Source organism: Seriola dumerili, unplaced genomic scaffold, assembly GCF_002260705.1.
Source record: "Seriola dumerili isolate Sdu_G_001 unplaced genomic scaffold, Sdu_1.0 BDQW01000017.1, whole genome shotgun sequence".
Taxonomy (NCBI): domain Eukaryota; kingdom Metazoa; phylum Chordata; class Actinopteri; order Carangiformes; family Carangidae; genus Seriola; species Seriola dumerili.
The window spans coordinates 5,565,383-5,587,842 of record NW_019174272.1 but is presented as its reverse complement, the minus strand read 5'-3'; the positions used below and the strand labels follow the sequence as shown (position 1 = coordinate 5,587,842).

The 22,460-nt window shown below is 44.0% G+C and overlaps 1 protein-coding gene across 1 annotated transcript; it reads right to left on the bottom strand.

Moving 5' to 3' along the window:
* Nucleotides 1–598: 598 nt before the first annotated feature.
* On the bottom strand, nucleotides 599–18,971 carry LOC111227231. Its single transcript, XM_022752667.1, has 18 exons — nucleotides 18,911–18,971; nucleotides 16,742–16,948; nucleotides 9,642–9,788; nucleotides 8,415–8,566; nucleotides 8,097–8,214; nucleotides 7,554–7,695; nucleotides 6,932–7,077; nucleotides 6,649–6,791; nucleotides 6,403–6,543; nucleotides 6,209–6,325; nucleotides 5,968–6,118; nucleotides 5,743–5,854; nucleotides 5,463–5,638; nucleotides 5,116–5,342; nucleotides 4,783–4,867; nucleotides 4,468–4,638; nucleotides 4,284–4,320; nucleotides 599–3,983 (listed from the first exon to the last, which is right to left on the bottom strand). Exons 1-18 carry the CDS (start codon nucleotides 18,969–18,971, stop codon nucleotides 599–601), a joined length of 5,718 nt encoding a protein of 1,905 aa, XP_022608388.1.
* Nucleotides 18,972–22,460: the final 3,489 nt, after the last annotated feature.

Genomic DNA, 22,460 nt, shown 5'->3' with positions numbered 1-22,460 from the left:
GCGGAGAGCGTTGAAGCGCGCCTCACTTAGGGAGTGGCTGAACTGGCAGCGAGGTGGGTTGGAAACTGGCGGGCTGACTGAGGGAGATGGGCCTGGGGAGGGCATCAGGGAGAGGAAATGCATGGATGGGCATGTCATGGGACAAGCTCACAATAATCACAGTACAAGGGCACAGGAGGACGAACACATGCAGCACCATCACATCAAGCATTACACTCACAATGAAGCATGCATCATCAAAAACATCACACCCATGAGAAAGTAAAAAAAAAGATCACCTTTCTGTTGCTGGTCCTGGAGGCCACTAGCTTGATCATATCTGAGCTCCCCCCTCCCTCTCCGGAAGCCCATTTGTGATTGATCAAACCTCATGGCATCCAGGACCTCCGAGTCCACACAGGCATCAGCAGAGTCCCACTCATAACTCTCATCTACTGATGTGTTCCTTCTAATGACATACACAAAACAAGTGGTCAGATAACAGTCATCACAAAGAAGAAACAAAAACAACTAATGTTATTTTGGCAACATAAATAAATCCCTCTGCAAAGAAGACACTCCAGTGTGTTGGTTGTTATTGTCCAAGTGTGGTGGTGTTTCACCTTTTCGCTCTCCTCTCAGGCAGCTCCATCTCAGCTCTGTGCTGCTCGCTCTCTTCTGTGGTTTCGGGGGAGCTGAGTAGTGTGGGAGTGATGGACAGGGAGTGTCGGAAGAGACCAGCGCTACCCCTACCACTGCTCTGACTGGCATAACTGGCCCTCCCTCCCTCCCTAATCTCTCTGACCTCTCGGATATCAGTCTCCCCTCCTCTCCCCATCATCCTGTCTGGCTGTCTGTAACTCTCTCCCTCCCTAGGTGGGAAAGGGGCGTAATAAGGGGAGGGCCAGCTAATGCCCCTGGGCAGGTAGGACCTTGGAGGGCCCCTCCTAGGGTCCATGGGTCTCATGCTTTCGCCTCTGGAACCTGGCCAGTGTTGGTGCTGGGGCACAGGAATGGAGGAGGGCATGGGAATATATTTATGCTGGGCAGATCTCAGAGTTTCGTGATAAGAGGGAGACCACCTGGACGACTCGGGGAAAACAGTGGCTTGCCGTCGTGGATCGGAGGGTTCCAGCATTGGGGAGACTGAGGTTTGTCTGGGTGGGTACATACAAGGAGTGAGGTAGGAAGGGCTAGCTAAAGATCTTTGTACGTGATGAGGCCTCTCTAAGCTCCCCATGCTGGGGCGTCTCAATGGGACATACTCCCTCCAAGAGGGGCCTGGCCTGGGATGGGAAGATGGAGTGCGGCCCAAACTGTACGACTTCACCCTGCCATCTGGGTTTGGGAACTCGTCCCAGTAACACTTCTCAGAAATATATGTCCTTGGGCTCTCAAAGTGCTCCCACCTCTGTGAGCCTAAACTGATGGATTTCTTTAGGAAAGGACGAGGCTGTCCCATGCCTGAGAGCGTCCTACAAGGACCTATACTTAAGGATTTCTTCAGAAATGGCACAGGGGCTTGACAGATCCGGGACGCAATGTTATTAGTCCTGCTGCCCTGAGAGGGCTGTCTTTGACATTGCTCTGATAAAGACTCACTACAGTCTACAAAACTTTGGGAATGTTTGGACACTATATCTGCCATGCCTCTAGCTGCACTGAACAAGGTGTGAGCTGACCTGGACACAAGTCTAGATCCAGGTCTGTCTGTGCTTTTATTCCCCACTCGAATTTGTGTTTTCTCATTATAGAGCTGCTTGCAAGTTTTCTCTGGACCAGGAGATGATGGTCTTGGCTCATCTGGAAATCTTACTCTATGTGAAGACTGTCTAGCTTCCGCATTGAGCGAGCGTTTAAAGCCTTGTCTTCTACTAGCATCAAAGCTAGGCTCTGCAGCACCCACAGAATGACTCTGTTCAAAGAAAACTTCCTTTTGGTTTGAGTCTGTTTCCCGGTTTTCTTGAACATGAACCTCCCAGTTTTTAGGAACTACATCAGGCTTGGCCACCAGAGATTTTTCTGACTTTAGTTCTGAACTTTGTCCAGCAGCATCTGTGACTTCAGCTTCTTCCACAGGCTCATCCACACTCATTTCAATGAAACCTGGAAGACTCAAGTATTCAAGAATTGCACTTGTCTGCAGTGGGGACATTTTGGGAGACGGGGCTGCAGGCTTGGCCTTGAAAGACTCTGACATTCTGGGCACAGAAAATTGGGACTGGTCACTTTCGACCTCTTCTACAAGAGTCAGTGTTGAAATAGGGCTGGGACTATCAGAGAAAAGACATTTGTCACTCCTCCTCGAGCGTGTTCGGACACCCTCTCTTTCTAACTCAGAGTAAAACCCTGAACTCCGGCGGCCGTCCCGACTCTGAGTCTCTCTGTCTTTGGCCTTTGCCCCTACGTCATGATGTTCATAGGGTAAGGTAGAATAACTTGAGGGACTTGGATCCCTTGTGGCTGTGTAGTCTGCAGTCCTCTCAGGCTGATTATATGGTGCAGAAGCTGAACTTTCAGGCCTCTCACGGTCGACAGAAGGACATCTGGCAGCTGAATCCCAGGGCTGAGTGCCTGCATAAGCATATGAGTGTCTGGACCTTGAAGCAACACCTCTGTCCTGTGTCATTCCCCTCAAGCCCTGCTCAGTTAAAGACTTCCTGCATATATCTGGCTCTCTCTGAGGACTCAATGACCTGGCTCTGTCTGGTGTTTCTAAACACAGAACAGGTGGGCTTTTTGGGGTGATGTCAGGGGAAAACATGGGGAGGGAGGTGTTCTGGGTGACCGGAGACCGTGATGAATCAACAGCAAGAGAGTCCTCTGAGGTTCCCCTGCATGTGCGAGGACGCTGCGACCTGGGCAATGTGGTCTCCCCAGGGGTCTGTACAGGAATGAGGCTGGTGACAGAGCTAACAGGGCTAATGTCCCACTGTATGCGAGACATAGGGAGCCGGTCCATGGGACTGCTGGTGTTGCCAAAGTAGCACGCCCTCCTATAATCAGATACCCGACTTGTCTGACCTGAAGGCCTGTGTTTCTGTCTGATAGTAACATCTTGTGGCTTCCATACTGGCTCTTCTTCTGACTTGTCTGCATCCCTTTGAGGTTTCTCTGTTGTTTTAGACTGTCGCTTATCTCCTCCACAACCACGGCTTCTTTGATCAGCTGTATAGCTCTCTAGCTCCCTCTCCATTTCTTCCCTCTCCTTTGCCAGTTGGACACACTTGTTAATGCTATCCCTCTCCAGCTCACTGTCTAGTTGTGAGACCAGGGTGCTGTTATTAGTCAGGTGACTTTCCATAGGCTGATAGCCTGAATGGTGAGGTCTGTCTCTATCTCTATCCAGAAGTTTTGTTCTCCTGCCCAAACTTCTTCTGAGAGAATCGCTTGGTTTTTTCTCACTGTTGTCTGAATAGAAACTGGCTCTTTCCAGCAGTGCCTCTGAGCCTTGTTCGTCGTCAGAGTAAAAGCAGCCATGACGGGAGAAGTTTCTGGCCATGGCCCGTACTCTACCAGGAGAGGAAGGAGGCCTGCTCAGCTCTGGGATGTCCACAGTGAGAGGAGAATCCTTCCTCTCGTCTTTCTCTGAGCTCAAGATGCTTGACTTTGGAGAGTCCCTGAATGATGTCCGGTTGCTCCCAGAGCCACTTGCCCCACCATTACTCTGCAGGATGTCCTTCTTCAAGTTTTTCTTATTGGTGGGACTGGAACCTTCTGGCAGTGGTTGGACAATGAAGCGTCCATCTGGCCCTCTGGAAATGGACTCCAGAGCAGTTGGTGAGGGAGCCTGAGACCCCAGGTGACTCTCAAAGAGTGTGTAATGAGGTGGTGGAGACGAGTTGGACAAGAGTTGTTTCCGCTGGTCGTGGTATTCCCCACGGCTGCCTTTATCAAAGGAGGACCGATCTGACTGAGAGGAGGAGGAGTTGGGGAAGAAGGGAAGTGGTGGACACAGCTTCAGCTTTAGGACACTGTCTGGGCTGCGAGGAGGCATGCGGGCTCTGAGAAAGATGAAAAAAGAAGAAGAAAAAAAGCTTAAAACAACTACACAACAGATCAGATCATGTAAATATATAATTTACTTGCTTGCTTGTTGATTTTAGTGTTTCATCACAGTCTACAGACGGCTATAATAATGACACATTAATTTAAAAACATTCAAACTTAAATAATTTTTAACAGAGCCACAAATACAGTAAGTAATACAACATAAACTGTTAAAATCACCATATAAATGAAGGAACAGAAGTGTTAATATGCAAGATATGCATGTATATTGGTATATTGGTATGGACACTTACTCTGGTGATGAGGTCTTCTGGAAGGCAGATGGCAGATCTAAGAACAAAGAAGAAGAAACAAATAAAATGTCAAATAATAGCACTGTCGAAATTGTCCAATCACGGCAAAGTGTATTTAATATAAACTTTTTGTGACATATATGTAACATATTCATTTTTTGTGCATTGTGTTCTGATGTTTTACCTTGTCTTCTCTTTCTGCGCCGACGCTGTCTCCTGTGACTCATATAGCATGCTGTCACCAACGAGAGGATGATGGCCACAAACAGGAAGCACACTCCTCCTAACACACCAGCCAACAGGGGCTCCGGGATAACCTCCAAGAAACTTGGGCGCAGGGGGTAAATCTCCATCCCTGTCATCAGACCAGAGTCAATGATGGTGGTCACAAATTCCATTGCTAGAAAACACTACTTATTTAAATATCCAACAATACACATGCTGAAACTCATGTCGACTCAATATGCATGTTCATCTTTGCTTATACAAAGCTGCTTACCTATGGTGGATACATTGACAGACTCACTGGGTTCACTAAGTACTTTGCTGCTGCGAGACATCAGCCTCAGATCATAACTGGAGTCCTTAGAGAGAGAAAGATCCGGGGTTTGATTACCTCCTCTGAATGAAAATATAAACTAGTATGCTTGTAAAAGTTGCTTTGTCAAACATTTTCATTATAAATTATCAACCAATTTGATAAAACACAATTTTTGGCACAATACCTATTTAATCTACATACAGCCAAGTTGCGAAAGCAATAAACACAGAAGCCACACTGGCTGATCTTTGGAAAGTACAGATGTTAAGTAAGAAATAAACGTATCGTTACCCTGAGCAGTCCATGTACAAGTAGTTCACTTTGGTTGGCAGTAATATTGCTGCTGAGGATGACCCACTGGCCCTGATCTCTGCGGGCCTGCAGCACAAAGCCTGTCAATGGAGAGGATAGAGCCTCTGGAGGCGACCACTGGAGGAGAACACCTTGCTCAGTCCGGTTGGCTGACAGGAATATGGGAGGATCCAGGATTGGGAGAGTGGTGACAGCTGTAGGTGCTTCTGTTGGCACAGCTGATAAGAGGACCCGATATAAGTTCATACTGATACATAGTGAAGGCAAAACAGAATTACAGAAAGTGAAGGAAACTAAAAACAGAACATGACTTCACTTGTACAAACCTTGTGTTCGCACTGAAACTATTTCACTGAAAGGTCCAGAGCCAAGTTTATTCTGAGGTAGGACACTGAACTGATATCCTGTGCCAGCAAGTAGCCCAGTCACTAGCAGGTAGTTTTTGGATGTGGGAACAGGCAAAGACGCCCATTCATGTTTCCCCCTGGATGCCTGCTTGACCCTGGAAAAATGTTCAAAACAGCCAAAATTAAGACCAAAATAAAACAATTGCGATTCTTATGGCAGCTTAGAACTGCATCAGTGTGTCTATTATATATTACTGACCACACTGTGAACTTCTGGGTGTATCCACCATCAAAGCCAGGCACCCAGGACACATTTGCCTGGTTCATCTCCGTGGTGACAGATACTGAGGACACAACATGAGGACTGGTGCCTAAGAAACAGAAAAACAGTTCTGTAAGTTTGAACTGCCGACACTAGATGTGATTCAGGTTAAGTATAATACATCACTATATTAGTTTGCAGAAATAAGGTTGGCCCACTCACCCAGCACCATGACCACAGTGCCTGCACTGACAGTCGCTACACGATTAGTGGCCAGGCACTCCCAGCCCCCGTTGTGATCTTTACTGAGTGGCTGCAGTAGTAGGGAACCATTAGCCAACACAGTGTACGGAGAGCGAGGAGTTGGGCCAATCTATGAGACAAGGCAGCCACAACAAGTTAAACAGGGAATGATGAGTGTTTCTACAGCACATCTATTAGAGTTGAACATCTCCCCCTGTACCTTGCTCCATGTTACGTTTGGAGTGGGGTCTCCAAAGGCTTCGCAAGGGATGATCAACTCTCTGCCCACCTCCTGGAGATACTCAGGCCGTGGAGGCACTCGGAGAGATGGTGGGTCCTGAAGCAGGGAAGGAGCCTTGTTATGTCAATCCATGTATAACTGTGCGCTCAAAGTAAAAAGAAGCCCAGCATTACCTGCAAAATGACTTGTGTAGGTTCAGACTGGCCCATCGTGCCATAACTGTTATAGGCAGTGCAGGTGTACATGCCAACAGCATTGTCATTAGCTGTTGCTATAAAAACTGAGCCCTCAGAGTTCACCATCCAACCTGGTAACTGGATACGTAAAAGGAGTTAAAAATACACACAGAGATTCTGACATGAATATAGTGAGAATTTCCACTCCATGAGACTTTTCATTTCCATGGCGCATTAACTTACGTTGTCAAGATTTAAATCGCTCCCGTCTTTGGTCCAGTTGACATACAGCACAGGCGGATCAGCCTGGACAGGACAGACAATGACCCCCTCCATACCTGCTGGCAAGTATGTTTCTCGAGGCATTCGGCCCACACGTGCAGGGTCTAAGACAATGGAAGAAGAATTAATCACAAGACCTGACTGAAGACAATCTCACCCAGGACATGCTGGGAAATGCTCCAACCTCTGTAACCCTGACCAGCAGGGTTACCAAAAATGGAACTTTAATAGATCAACCCCTTACGTTTCACTTTCAGATGTGCAGAGGCAGAGGGCGGGGTCAATATCCCATTAGTTGGGGTGCAGGTGTAGTTGCCAGCATCTTCTGGGATGAGATTAGGGATAAGAAGTGTTCCATCCACCAAAATCTTCACTCTGGATTTAAGGGACCTAAAGCCATAAGATAGAAAACATGGTTCATTCTTTAAAAAGTCATCAAATTGACATTGACACAAAAACTCTTTGTTGTAGTGAGAAAAGGTTTCTTTCTTTATAAAGGTTATTTATCAGAGCATAACCTTAGAAGAAGAAATCACCTTAATCTGAATTGCAAGCTCCTTTATCTCAGGTTTATAGCGTGCTCATGACCACATGCTATAATGGTCTTATAAATAATCTAATTAGAATTGATTGCATTAACAACATGCTCTGGAAAAAACATCTGATTGATCCATTGTGTTTGGCACAATAAAAACCTGTGCAAGTCAGAAAAGGTTCCTTTAAACATTGTTCTTAGTATGCCATCGAAATAAATCAGCATCATGTGAATGATTGCTGGTGATGTGTCTAACTATGTTTTACATTAGACTGAAAAAAGATGTAAGAAATATCTTCTGTTCATGGATATTGTAAAGACCTGGACTCACTCAATGTGGTAAACATTCTGTCCTTGTTTTAACCACTCATAGGTGAGATTGGAAGGGTAGGCATCAGCCTGGCACTGCAGAACTGCATCCTGGGACATGTTGAGAGTGGTGTCCTCTGGGGAGATGATGATGATTGGAGGACCTTTTTGGCAAAGCAGAAAAAAACATCAGACATCCTGATGTAAATATTATGCCTGTCTAAAGTGACGCAGTCAGTCATGATCTGGATTAGTAGTAAGATCAGTGTTGAGTAGTGCAAAGTCTGTAGTCTTTAATCAATGCAGCAGCAGGGAATAGACTGTAGGTGGCAGTACAGACTATGTAACTGTGATTCTCAAACTTGTTAACTGGGATTTCAGTAGCAAAGGTAAAGTCTTTGAGCAGGACAGAGATAAGAAGACAGCTTCATGTATCTGAAGTGACTTGTCCATCGAAAACATGCATTGTTAATGATGAAGCTGTGTCTTGTTACCTGCTCATCACAGCACATGCTTAAACATGAGATAACATTCTCTACCTGATGATTGACAGTTCAACACTGACCTTTGACCTGCAGCTGCATAGAGTGGGTCAGGTTCCCCTCTGAGTTGGACACGTGACATTTGTACACGCCTGAAATATTTCTTGTGACAGAGGCCAAAGACAAGGTACCATTCAGCACCTGAAATGGGGCGAAGGTAAAGAGTAAGAGGATCAAAGAAAACGAGAGAAAAGTTGGAGGAAGATTGTGAAGCGGTCATGGAGAGGACGACAAAGCAGTTGGCTTCGCAGAAACATTGAAGCTACAGATCCTACAGAAAATGCTAATTAAAAAAGTATTTTATTAAAATACTGCAAATGCCATCTGTTAATCATACTCACTTTTATTTTTTCGTGTCTCTCAATTGGACTCTCATCTTTATGCCAGACAACGGTTGGGCGGGGGTTGCCATGGGCTCCACAGCTGAGAGTCAGTGAGTCTCCCAGAAGAACCTCCACAAAAGTTGGTGGTTTCTTGATGAACACAGGTGGAGCTAGAACAAAGACAGCACAGATGGAATAATTATTTCATTTAAATATTCACATGGGACACTGAAGACAATCCAAGCACTAACTTGGCTTTGAGCTCCAAATGCAGAAGTTTACAATTAACCATAGCATCTAAAAATTGGACAATGTCTCAACAAATGTTTGTCTAGATAATCACCAGATGTTGTTGTACCCTCTGCGTTAAGCTAGGCAGTTGGTATACTACAGTGTTCTCATTGAACCTGCTACAAGATTTACATATCTTCAAAAGTAACTGTATCAGTATATTTAGAAAGAGAAATTGTTCATGTTTCCAAATGTGGTGTTGCTTTGAGTATCACAAATGTAAATGGAGCACAATAGCTGATATACCACCAAACTTCAGCAAATCCCACTTAAAGTATATGAACTGGCAGACAGTATATTTCATTGTGCATATTGCCTGAGTTAGAGAGAGCAGAACACAGACCCAACACTGCTAAGGTTGGTGTTTTGTCTCCAGTGAGACCATCCATGGTAAAAATATATGTAACTACTAAATTGTAGTGAGCTTTGAATAAAAATGTCATCGCTGTCTGTGTACAAGCTTCTGTGTTTTGTGATTACTGAGCATATTGAAAGGTGTCCAGTGCTCATCTGCACATTAGCGCAATTATATAAAATTATATAAAATCCCTGCTTTTCACCCTCTAATTCTACTGTGCATAACTACTGTGTATGTGACAGAGAGTGACAAGTATGTGGGTTAAAAAGACATAGATTTGAGCTTTTAACCTTAATCTCTATCCCACACAAGCAGCATATACATTGTCCTCTTCCTGTTATTCTTAAAACCAACTCCTACATTGACATCAGCTCACAGCAGGCTGGGCATGGACAAAGGCAAGATTTGATCACCATGTGCACTGTACACACAGAACCTCCTCATACACTACAATGACACTCAGGATATTCAGCTTGCCAGGGCACTTCAGAGTCCCAGCCAGGCCTCATGCTGTGGCTGTTCTAAACAGGGACAGTGCCAGTGATGAGTAACGAAAGGAGCTGCTCCTGTGTCCCTAAAACCCTGCAGTGCTGCACCTGTGATGGAGAGGAAGGTCCATGTGCCATTACGAAAGTCGTCTGTTTTGCTGTCCAGGAGCAAGATGCGGCATTCGAACCAGCCCTCATCCTCCAGGGTCAGCCGTTCCAGCACCAGAGAGGCACCCTGGGTCAGAGACACACGGCCTGTGGGAGGAGGGGTGAGGGTGGGAGGGCAAAGAGGAAAGGGCGAGAGACAGGGAGAGAGAGGGTCAGCACACAAACACACACAGCCAGACAGGCAGAGTCAGCACACTCAGGAAGAGGGCTTACCATGCAGAGGACACAGGCATCCAGTGTCACAAAGGCCACAGTCAAAGTCATAGACTTTATGCTAGCAGACAAGTTCTAACAGTGTGAACTTCAACTGCAGCTCTAATGTTTGTAACAAATAACGAACCACATAATTAAGATTTATGAAAAAATGAGAGATGGCAGCCAAAATAAATATGCAGCTCAGGATGAGAAGTCAGTGGCTGTCAAATGGTAAATGGAGTGCAAACACATGAATCGCTCAAGTGATGATTGTAATGATATGCCAGATTATAGATGAAGACAGTGTCCTGTCATTTTGGGTTTGGGTGGAGTGGACAGCTAGAATGAGCATGCCAGGAATTCCTGCATGCAGCTTCATTAAATCACAAAATAGAAAAAGATTTTTTCTACTACAGTTACATAACAAAATGAGTCACCTGTTTTTGTTTATCAATGTGGGGCACTGGGCAGTGATAAACAATGTGAGGCGAGGCATGGCAGATGCACGCTCTGAACTAGATGGATCCATGCACGAGCACACACACATTTCCCCATCACACACACCTTATTACCCCACCCCCCCCACCCCCCCCCGCTCCTCTCTGCACTTCTTACAACTCCTTGTCAGGCTTTGAAACTTGATCTGTTGGTTGCCTGGTGACTGCAGCCTGGTTTTCAGGGTACTGAAGTTACCCTTCGCCACCACCCCCACCACCCCCTCCTTTTATTCTGTCTCTCAATGAACTCTTTTTTCCCCATTTCAATCTCAGTCTTTAAACGACAGGAGGATGCGTGCAGGAGGGAAACACACACGTTGCTCATACCAGGCCCTGGCAAAAGCAGTTTGAAAGTAAACAGAGAAATGCAGAGAAGTTTCTGGCATCCTGTCATTCTTGCTTGCTAACAACAAGTTGCTTAAATGATACTGGTGTTGGCTGTCACATTCAACCTTCTGTGCAAAGTATGAAAAAAATAAAGCACTGCAAATAGAAAAAAATGAATCCTCTTTATTTAATTTTTAAGTTGAGCACAAACATCATCTCCTCTCACATAGATAATGTCTCTAACAGGAGAAGTTATGAATTTCCCTGCAACCTTGAAGCAATAATATCACCAGACACACAGTATACTCACTATTCACACTGATATCCCTCCAGACAGCAGTGACTGAAGCAGAGCCTGAAAGCTATGAAATTCATTGAACTCTATACACGGCCTAAAGACAGGGTGAAACACACACTGGGAGTAAAGACAGACATCAATAGCTAACAATTAAACCTGCATTCCTGACTGGGGCTGTTGCTGTGTGTAATAGTTAGGTTTAATGATTGACTGACCTCCTAAAAGACAGACCAGCGTTTGATGGGCGGTGCTCACTTAAGAGTCTCCATAAAATGAATGCCTCTAATTTCAGGTCAGCATCGTTCAAACAAGTGGGTAGGGCTCAGAGAGAGGAAATGTGCAGACAGATGATAACAGGTATGGGGATAACTTTAGGCATTTTCCTCTTATCTCTCTGTGAGGGATCCTCCCTGAGCTGCCCATTTCCCTGAGCTGTAACCTTTTCCAATCAGACATGGAATTAACTGCCCACTGCAGACTAAAAGGAAAAACACTTTCACGTGCAAAAATCACACAAACCCTCTTTAGCACACACTTAATCCTCGTGTGGCTAAATATTATGTGATTTAAAGATCACTGTGGCTAATAGCACCTCTTGTCATATTTTGTAACATAACTAAAAAGCAGCCCGTGAAAATCCCAATGACTGACCATGAGCACTGGTCTTGTGGGGTCAGAAGCACGTGGGTGTGTATACATGTTGATTTTCAAAATTTGGTCAGTGCCCTGCCCCCTGAGTCTCAACAGGGGGATTCTGGTTTCGCTGTCGAACACTTAACCCTTTCCCGTAGCCTCCCTCTTGTCCATCACTACAAAGAGACGGCAGCCACCCCCCCAATCCTCATTCTCCCAGGTTACCATAGTGATGAGACCAAGAAAAGCCCGGGCTGTAGGTTTAGATTTGAATTCAGTTGCTTTAGAAACACGGTGCGGCCAAACATGGTATGGGCGGGTTGATCAAGCGGGGGAGGGGTGGGTTTCTTCTGTCAGAGATTTGAAAAATTACAAGTCGGGGAAAAACATGTTTAGCTTTAAAAAACAGTCTCATGTCACGTCCACAGTACATGAGGCAGCGAAGGGAGAAAGAAATGAGTGAGCGGCAGAAGAAGAGAGGACATTGTTTTCCTTTCAGCCTGTGAACAGACAAAAGGCCGACGCTGTGTGACAAATGTTGCTTTATTCAAATTTGAATGTTGTATCCTTGGCCTTGAAATGGGATCTTAAATGGTACGAGGCAGGTGTTCTTCCCCAAAATTGTTCACGAAAAAAAGGTTGCTTTTCTCTCATATGGCCTGATGCACACATACAATGGAAATATGCTGGAATAATTTGAAAAATGATCAAACACATCAGCAAACACCCACCCTGTTTTTAAATCAAAGAGGAATTGAACGAGAGGTTACAGAGAGGTTACTCAAATTGTGTGCATCGATAATCCACTGACAACCAATGAGAGGTTGACCTTTCTGACCTCAGTGCTCCGTAACTCCCCAGCAGACACATTCATCACTCCCCTCGGTGCTACATTAGCACAATGTCCATGAGTATTCCTCAAGAGACAAACATCATAAGACACTATGGTGAGTAGAGAAAGGCCGAAACAATAGCTGCTGCTCCTTTCTTGTGTCCACCCTCCTCCCCCTCCTCCTCCTCACTGTTTTTCCTCCAGCAGCTATCACATGACAGCTCCACTCTACCTTAAAATGAGCCCTTGTTTCCAACAGGTCGAGCTGCAGTGCAGCCAAGGGTAGAAAATGGAAACGCTAATCCATCGGTGCTGTGTGAACCTCTGAGACGCACCCTCTTCATATTGGCGAGAGTCAGGTTCTCGCCCAGTGGGTGGCAGGTTAGGAATAACTCAGCTTTCAGAGCCGTGCCGCTGGCCAGGAGCTGGGCTTGTCTCATAGTTTCTGATCTCCTACTCTTTTTTTTGAAGATTGATGTGGCTTTTGTGAGTGAAACCACTGCAATGCAACTGAGCTGAGGGCAGTTTACACCACATACATTTTACCCACATAATTCTTGTTCATATTGGGTTACATTTGTGATATAAGACACATTATTTTCATGTAGTACAGTTATATTATATTTTTACTTAGTTTTGTGGCTTATAAGGCTGCGGGACAAACCTCTTCTTGGTCCAAAGGGAGGGAATCAACATGTGATCTTTGCATTGAGGGTTCCCACTGGTATTTACTGACAGTAATACATGAGGTATTGTGAATTACATGTGATACAATAGCAGGGGTAACTATGGAGGAAGAAAGATTATTCTGTTTGGAGAAGCATCAGCACTGCTTTTCTTTGTCTATCAGTATGTGCATAAGAGAGCCAGGCAGAGGTGCATTGTGGGATGTGTTTTGATTTGAATACAATCATAAGTCTGGGACCGGCCCCCTGCCTCTGACAGCTCACCCCTCCCACTCCCCCAAATTTCTCTCTTCAATCCTCCTGTCTCCCTAATCAGTTTAACCCTCTTATGAATAGCTCTTTGTCGTGAGATAGATTACAGTTAACTCTGTCCCTCTCGCTCTGTCCGGCACGGTTAACCCCTGCACCAGCTAGTAGCACACACAGCTCACGTGCCAAATTTCACTACAGCGGCAACTTAACTTACCACAGACATTAGCCCTTATACATGATCACGAAGCAAAGTATTAATTTTAATATTCTTTAAATCTGGAGTTTGGTGCAGTAAGGTTACAATAGGTGTTTGAGGTGTTATCCAGTACAGAACTCTAGCTTTGTTTTCAGGTCAGGAATAGATAACACTGATGTTAGAAAATGTTAGTTACTTGAAGTTTCCTCAGTGGGACTGACCATCAGGAAAATGCTTAATGGGCAATGTTCCTAAAAATAAAATGCAACTTTACCCAACTTTACACTCACATTAGGTAAGTGGATTACCTAAGCTATTAACCACCTCCTGTTTACTCAAGCCACACAAAGACACTTGGACTCCATATCCACAGTAGAGCAGGATTTAATATGAATCACTGACTCTGATCTCATGCTCTTCATTGAATCTGACCAGCGACACACCTAAGGCACGAGGTAACCTGCTGCTCTCAGCTGGCAAACGTGAAATTCCCAAGTTGCAGCCATGTATTCTACTTTCATTGTGTCATTGTTTGCTGCACATCATCCTGGTCTAGTTGTAGCAGAAAAACTGGTTGCTGATGATAAAGATGATCGGTTTCACCTTTCAACTAGGCTATTTTTTTTTTTTGCTTTTGTAGTCACCAAGTAGACTCATGTTTGCAAAAGCAGAGTTGTTAATTCCACTTTAGGTTTATGAAGGAAAAGGTTATAGAGTTCGGGGTTTGTGTGAGTGCGTGGTAGATGTACGTTTGTGTGTACATGACTTGTGCATGTGTGTGACAAATGCAGGCCTTAACTTCTCCTGTGCTCAGAGGTCACACTGAGAGCGTGATGGAGGCCTGCTGAGCTCTGGGGTTTTGCCCATTGTCGTTCTAACCTCAGGTCGGAGTCCCCTGCTCACAGTCTCTACTGATTTACTTCAGCACACAGGAGACATTTGATCTAGCCCTGCAACAGTAAACCATCCTGACAATGCAAGACTTGAACATATTGTCTCAACAAATACAACTCAAACAGACTATAATAGTGTGTCAGTCAGGGTTTATCCGGCTGTTTCCTCTTTGTTGTGAGTTGACTAATGTTCAGTCCTGTAGGGCATGCTGGATGTGTAACAGAGAGGGAGCGGGATGAGGGGGTACTAATACCTTCCTGATTCACTTTAAGTAGACAAGAGAGGCTCTCTGAGATCCAGACAGGCTGGTGTCTAAAAGGTTCAACAGAAGGACGCCGCTCTCTAGTCATGACACTCCTCAAATACAGAATGCAATCTCAAATACACCTGATATCATATCAAAAAATTGTTGGTTTAATGGACTGAAATAGTCATCCAAGATATCGCCTGCTCTGATTCTTTCATCTCAGTTTCTAAAAATGGCAGATAGCATCAGCGAGTTTGAGACAAAGCAGCAGACCAAGGACAGACAGCATTTGGGAATGCTTTTTATGGTTTATTTTAACCTACTTAAATGTGCAGCATTTGCAATGCAATGAGTCCACCAAAGGAAATTAATATTACATATTCAAGCCTGACACCCCACTTAGCTTTATTGGAAGCAGCTATTCTGCTGTAGATCCACCCCAGCGCTGAACACCAGTTCAGGTCGCTGCAATACCCATAATTCATTTTGTTGATCTTTTAACTGTTTTTGATCTGAACGCTTGAAATGTAAATCATCCCTGCTCTCTTGTTCCTGTTCTAAGACAAGCCAAGACAAATATCAGGAAATGGCTGCCTACTTGACTGTCTTGTGGGCTAAATCTGAAATCCCCCAACATTTTAATTTGAGGGTAGAATACATTAGACCCACAGCGCTGACACGCTTCACATGCTGCCATCTGCCTCCAGAGGGAGGGGAGATATGAGGATCTATGGCAGACAGGGGTAAAGCCCAAACCAGACACGTACACACAAGGGATGGATATGGAAAAATATCGGGACATCCCAAACAGTCCTCTACTCTGCTACATCTCTGTAATGTTGTTTACTTCATTATGGCTGCTTGTGCATCAGATGACTGCCCCTAAACAATGACATGGTTAACGGCCTACAAGAGGGTTAACATGCCAAACACATGTAGCCCAACTGTGGAGGCAGCCTGTTTGTGGTTCAGCCCTTATAGACCTTAAATGTGGTTCCTGGGTTATCATGACACTGTAATCATGTTTCTGGATCAGTGGGCTTCTTTCTTTGTAGGCTCTTCTGTCAAAGTAAGTTCTAACATGGCAAATGTGGACAGCTTTAAAGCAAGGTCCCCTGTACATTTCAGTGACCTAGTTGGGACAGTATGGGATTTTGGGTGTCCTGTTAGCTTTGGCAAAGCAAGGGGAGGTTGTGATACCCCTCTTTGTCTTTTGTCTTCTGGTAGACAATGACAGGATTATAGGGCTTCAGTAAGAAAACTCCCATTATTCCCAATGCTTCATCCATCCTCCTTCCAGCACAACAATCTCTCCTTACTGGGTCACCCCTCAGCATACTAATAAAACACTGTCATCAGACCACCAAGCCCCCACCTACACTCCTAATCCCCCCATGCACAGCGTTACTGGTACCCCCCTTCTTCTTGCTCAGCTACCCCACCCCCCTTTAACTGCCTCCATTAAAGCACATGCATTCTCGCCCTTCTCCTTCTCCCTGCAATACAACTGCAGTCTGGAAACACACAGACTGAACACCAGCAGTAATTACAGGGATTGTGGTTTGGCTGGATTACCTATTTGGCGTATTATTTCATCTAAACCTCCCCTCATCAAGTCTTCATAAATACCAGTGTAACCTCCCTATGTCTACCTTTGCTCACACAGGACAGATGAATGTAACTCAAGGTAAAGAGAAAAGTTGCCACATTGACACCTCACCTCCCCTCACCAAAATCTACTGAACCATAATTATGAAAATCTGTCAATAGGTGGTCAGTCTCCTGAATCCTTTCAGAAACAAACTGGTATGATAATAGCTCCAAGTTACTCCTCCTTGTTACACTGTGAAATGTTTTCAAAGCCCCACATCCAAAAAAGGATTTAGTTATAGCAAGGTCTTAAGGAAGGGAATGAACTTCCAGTCAAGTAAATGCAGTTTTCTGAAGGAAGCGTGTAATTGAACGCATCTGAATAACTCTTACCCTTATAGTTTGGGTGAACACGAGGCGCATACACTCCAAATTTGATGAGGATGGGAACGTTGTAACCAAGGCGCACCCACTCCACCACATGTAGAGGAAAGAGATTTGGTGTGGTGGCTTCCTTGGATGTAGGAGTGAGACTGCAGCCCAGCTCTGCAGAACCCCCCTCCCTGGCACGAACCAACGATGACACACCTTGAGACACACCTGCAAAGACAACAGCATTTCACCAGGATAAAGCACAGGATTCACTGTGGACATTTGCTGATAGCATAGGAGGCAATAAACGGTACACGTGAATAAATAACATAAATCATGTTCTATAAGGGCCTGGGAAATATGAGCCTTTTAAAGAGAGTTATGGCTGTCAGGGAGGCCAGATTAACCTCTCTGGAATTTTGTGGTCATTCATTCCTGTGAAAATGGTCTATGCAGAGAAGAGTTTATAAACGTTAAAAGTAATATCCTTGGGGTGAGAGGAGGGAGCTTGACCACACAGGCAGCAAGAGGTCAAGACACAGAAAACTTGGTGGGATACAGAGTGAGAAAGAGCCAACAATGGATCCCTAAGTGCTTTGTTGAACTGGACCTCAAATCAGCCACTGAATATGACATCCCCAGAGTGTTCCCTGTTAAGAGCTGGGGCATCAGAGGGCATGTAAAACAATCATGTGCCATTTGGTGACAAGATCGTATAGCTGCAAAGCCTGCAAACACACAGCAATCCCATTAGTGACACCTGGAGCAGTGTCTCCTCACCCTATCTCCTCTCTCTCCCTTGCTGCCATGTGCTCACGTGGGTGTAAGCGCAACTGGGTGCCAGTGTTTGCTCTGCTACTCATCTGGCCTAGTGATTACTTAAATCTCTGAAGGGGGGGTGGTGGTGGTGGTGATACTCTGATGCAGGGCAGCAGGATCCTCTGTGCTCTCTCTCCAGCCGACCTCCCACCACCCCCTGGGGTACACACATGGTCTGCGGACCAGCACAATCAATCCCACCGCCCCCCTTTACAAACACATGCACGCACACACAGAAGCGTGCCTAGGGTTGGGGGTAGCACAAATCCAGGATTGATCTAAATCCACACCCAGAGATATTATTTAAGTTGGATTTTGGCCTCGTTCTCTCTCGTCCACTCATGTCTGTGCTGTAACCCCCCTCCTCTTTACTTTCTCCAAAGCAAGGCAATGGGAGCTGTGCCAAATGCATTATGGTGTCGCTCAAACTGTATGTAGGCAGCTAAACAGCGACATATGCCAACTGCTTTGCAATGCTTTGCCATAACAAGGGACATAGGTCTTGTTTATGCAAGTAAAAATTGAACATTTGGTGAAGAAATGCAAACAAATGGCAAACAGACAAATGGAGAAAAACAACTGGTTGTGGTACAAACTAAAAAAGCGCAGTCAGAAAGTCTTACAAAAAACAAATTTGTTTGACTGTATGACATGATAACACTGGACAAAGCATTTTATAAGACTACTTTTCAATATCACTTTATGCAGTTAGTGAAAAAGCCAACTATGAATTTGGTTTTCCATAGCTTTGACACAAAATGAGTTAAATGTGCACAAATTCAACCACTTATTTCACTGAATTTAATTTAAATTAATTAAATCTGAAATATATACATAATGTGGTGAAGTGTTTAAAGCAAGTCATCAAAGACTAAAGACAAACAGTAACATTATAAAGCAACACCCTCATGTAAATGTGATCATACATAGCAGACTTTCATCACAGTTAATCTGCACTGTACATGTACAGGTCCTCTTTACACATGTTGAGTCCTTTTTCTCTGTCAGTGTTACATAATTGTGTCTCTTTTACTGTTTTTGTTTATTTTTCCGAGTTGACAGACACAGTCTACAACAATTTGTAAAATGATTTGCTTCGTTGTCTGTGCCACATTCCATCCAGCTGTTTTCGATGACTTATTCATTTTTGGAAAGTGTCTTTAATGATTAAATAAAACGAATACATTTAGTGAATAAAAGTTTGTGAGCAGTTTCTTAAAAAGCATGTATATTGTTTGACATAGACAACTTAGTACTGAAAAATGCCTGTTAGTGTTTGTGAAAAACTCCAAAAGCTCAAGAGAAGAAATTAATTGTGGTAATGTATTGTAAATGTATGCAATGGGTCCATATTTGCATTAGCATACTTACTTAGCAGACAGATGGCTACAGCAGTGATGACAGCCTGAAGCCACTGTCTCTCCAGTCCCATGGCCGTTCGTCACACTTCTTCACACATCTCCCAACCTGAAAGAGAAGACCACACATCCCGTTTACTCTTCAACACAACACTACTGTACAATTCACACATTCACCACTGCACAAGGACATCCCTCACATCCCCGCTCAGACAAATGTAATCCCTCGAGTTAACATCAACTCATAATCCAACAACTACACCACATTCCAGATGCTTCTTGGTTAATAAATAACTATATTCTTTGAAAACATTAAATCCTCGGGAAAATTGCATGTCTGAGCTGTCGTTGGATTATGGCAAATGAGCTATTCCAACAAGTGCCACAAATAAAGACAGACAATTTAAGACATGAGATTGCTGAGAGTATGCATCCTGTGGAGGTCTGCCTGCCGAGACCAAAGTGTGTGTGTGTGTGTGTGTGTGTGTGTGTGTGTGTGTGTGTGTGTATGTGTGCACGTGTGTGTTTGTATGCGTCCACACACAAGACCTGTACAAGGCTCTAAGTGTATGTACAGATTAACCTGATGCTTGTGATTGGTCCAGCTCATCCAGAAGGTCTCGTCTCACGCTAAATAGGCTAACAGCCATTGACAGGTGACACAAACAGCATTGACAGGTGTGTCTGCACGACTCCAGATGTTATCTTATTACCTTTGCTTAAAAAAAGAACTTAAGTGGCATAAATAGACTGCCATCAGGCAACGTGCTTAAATTAAACTACAATCAAGACTCTGTCAACTACTGCACAAATCAAGCAGTTCACCTGAGTTTTACAGGAAATGCACAAACAGCTCATTTAAACCCACCAGCACGAGCCACTGATTTTCATCTCCTAATGAGCTCCACAAACAGGCTCCACTTACACAAATTGTGGACCTACTTCACAGTCTGACCGATAAGAACAGCTGCAGCAACTCAGGAGGCCCTCCACCTCAAATTGGATTGGAGGCACAAGTTTAAGTTGTTGCCCTTCAAACATAATAGAAGACCTCGCCCCCCTCCCCTTAAGTCACTCCATTCAGTACCCCTAATACCAGCTTATTACTTTAAGTTCATTTAAGTAATATAAGAAGGAGGCTATTCTTGGAAACCAGGTAGGTGTTGGTTATTAACTGCTGATATAACCACAGATGCGCTGCAGAAGCACAGGATAACTAAATCATTCGAGGGATGTGCTTAGTCTCTTAGCGGTAATGTTTGCACTTGAGTAAACAAACAGCCCAGAATAGAGCAGGAGAAAGATGCATTTAGTTCCTTGCACTTGACAAAAATAGGGATGGGACTGTTGCTGATGAGGCTGGCCATGAAGCACTGAAGCAATAACTTTTGTTTAGCACCTTTACAAAACAAGGAAAAAGACAAAACCAAGGTTGCACAAGCACTGAAAAAGAGTGGGACAAAAAAAACATTACAATGGTGCTTGGTTTTAAAGTAAAAGCTGATGAAGTAGGGATGGTGGTAGGACACTGCAAATGGCTGAGCAGTTTTTGCATGACAGAATCATTTCAGTGCAATGTTTGTAATGGGGAAAGGATTACTCCCACTGAGCAAACATTATTTGCTCAGTGGGAGTATAGGAATAAACAGGACTCTTATAATGGATTAACAAAAATAAAGAAATAAATCTTTTCAGTCTAATCATTTGTGTGTCACCTCCAGCAGTCAAAAAAATGATGGAAGTGATTGCACATCACTGCATCATCCTGGCTGCCATCTTCACAGTCAGTTTAATGACATGACAGCAAAAGTAATGAGAAAATCCCATCATATATCTCAAGTTCTAACTCATATGTAGTCTAGTAACTTTTGACAACCACAAAACATAACAAATCTTGTCTCCTCTATTGTGCTTCCACTACGGAATATATGACTGGCTTGTGGGAACAGACAGACAGGGCTGCGCCCACACTGAGCCGATATAATACAGAGGACGCCTGGAGGGGGCTTTGTCTGCAGGTGCAGGAGTAGACAGACGACAGCCAGGTTATTTCCTCAGGCAACAGAGCAAAGCATGGGGCCATTTAATTGGTATGTAAACAGACAGGGCCTAAAAAAGAGAGTTCAGATGTTTAAGGTGTAACTAGTCAAAAAATAGTTAATAGCAGCACCTTTTGCTATTTATGTGACTCCAATCTGACATTGGCACTTGCAGAATTGTAAGGAAGTATGATTTACATCTCATAATTAACTTACAAAGAAAGAATAACTGTGGATTACAGCTCTCATGTGAGGGCATACACTATACATACTTGTGCATGTGAAAGGTGAGAGGGCTTTACTCCTAGACACTAATCTCCTCACAGGGGTAACTGAGGGAAAGTGGACATAATTAACCACTGTTTGCAAGTTGCACACAACAATGCTGAGAGACATTGGCGTAACAGAATATGTCAGAGCACATCCTGCCTTCCCTTGAAATAAAGTTGTGCGAATGGCATGGACATCACCAGTGAATCGACAGAACTTTAGTGATCTTTGACTATCTAACAATGAGATTACTGGGATGTGACTTTCAAAGGTAAAAAGCGATAGCATGAAAAAGCTCAACACACAAACACTCAAATGATAACTACATGAAAATTAAATGTGACTTAAAAATGAGGCCTTCACATCATGAGTTTAGAAAAGGTTATCATGGGTAAAAAGAAAAAACTAGGGGGGAAAAAAACAGTAAATTCCTGCCTCAGCACAAGGCATTTAGTTCTGTAACGTGAGTGGACACTGCTGAGTGGTGCAATGTTACACTGGATTTCATTGACACAAATTGCTTTGGATCTAGTCAAGTCTTTGCCTTCTGGACAGAACAGTTCTAACACCCAGACTAATCCTGCCCTGCTGCTTTGAGTGTTAATAGTGTAATTGAATTAGAGATCAAATTGGTGAGTCAAATCAAGGACGATCTGTCATCTGGCTGTGCAGTGATCAATCACTGGTAAATCAAGTCACTAAACACTTCAGGTTATTCTGCCTACTGAGATTCTACCAATCTGTGCTGGTGAAGATAACAGCTAGTAGTTTTGTGTTGTCCACATTTTATGGAGGATACATGCCTCAGTCAATAAAGATCAACTTGGGTCTCAACCCATTAAGTTATAGATCCACTTAGAGACTGGTTTTCTCATCCCCATTGCCTAAAAAATAAGTTTACTTATGCACAACTTACAGCACTTCATAAAAAAAAAAGAGACGCATACTCTTCAAAATTCAAATGTCGTAAAGAAGGGTTTCCAGAATCAGAGTCTAAATGGATGGATGGATGACCTTGTCTGAACACTGACATAAAATCATGTATTAAATGAAAGTAAGAAGCTGATTCCAAGCTGTCAGCCACAACAGCTGGTAAGCCTGACCTCTCCATATGCATCTCCTCTGTATCACACTAGAATAAACTGATCGTAAGGCATTAACTGAATAATGCAAAAGTTAAGGTGCACTTTGTAATGTGCATGAGTTAAAAAGGACAGAGCAGTAGTCTTTTCAGCTGTCTTGAGCACTTGATAA

What these genes read in the sequence shown, in the direction of transcription:
- LOC111227231 (XM_022752667.1), bottom strand. Translation starts at nt 18,971, where the DNA reads ATGGGACTGGAGAGACAGTGGCTTCAGGCTGTCATCACTGCTGTAGCC. An exon ending in TGTTCACCCAAACTATAAGG is followed by an intron (nt 9,789 to 16,741) that starts GTAAGAGTTATT and finishes CTCCTCCCACAG; the next exon opens with GCCGTGTGTCTCTGACCCAG. An exon ending in CACTGTGGTCATGGTGCTGG is followed by an intron (nt 5,855 to 5,967) that starts GTGAGTGGGCCA and finishes TCTGTTTCTTAG; the next exon opens with GCACCAGTCCTCATGTTGTG.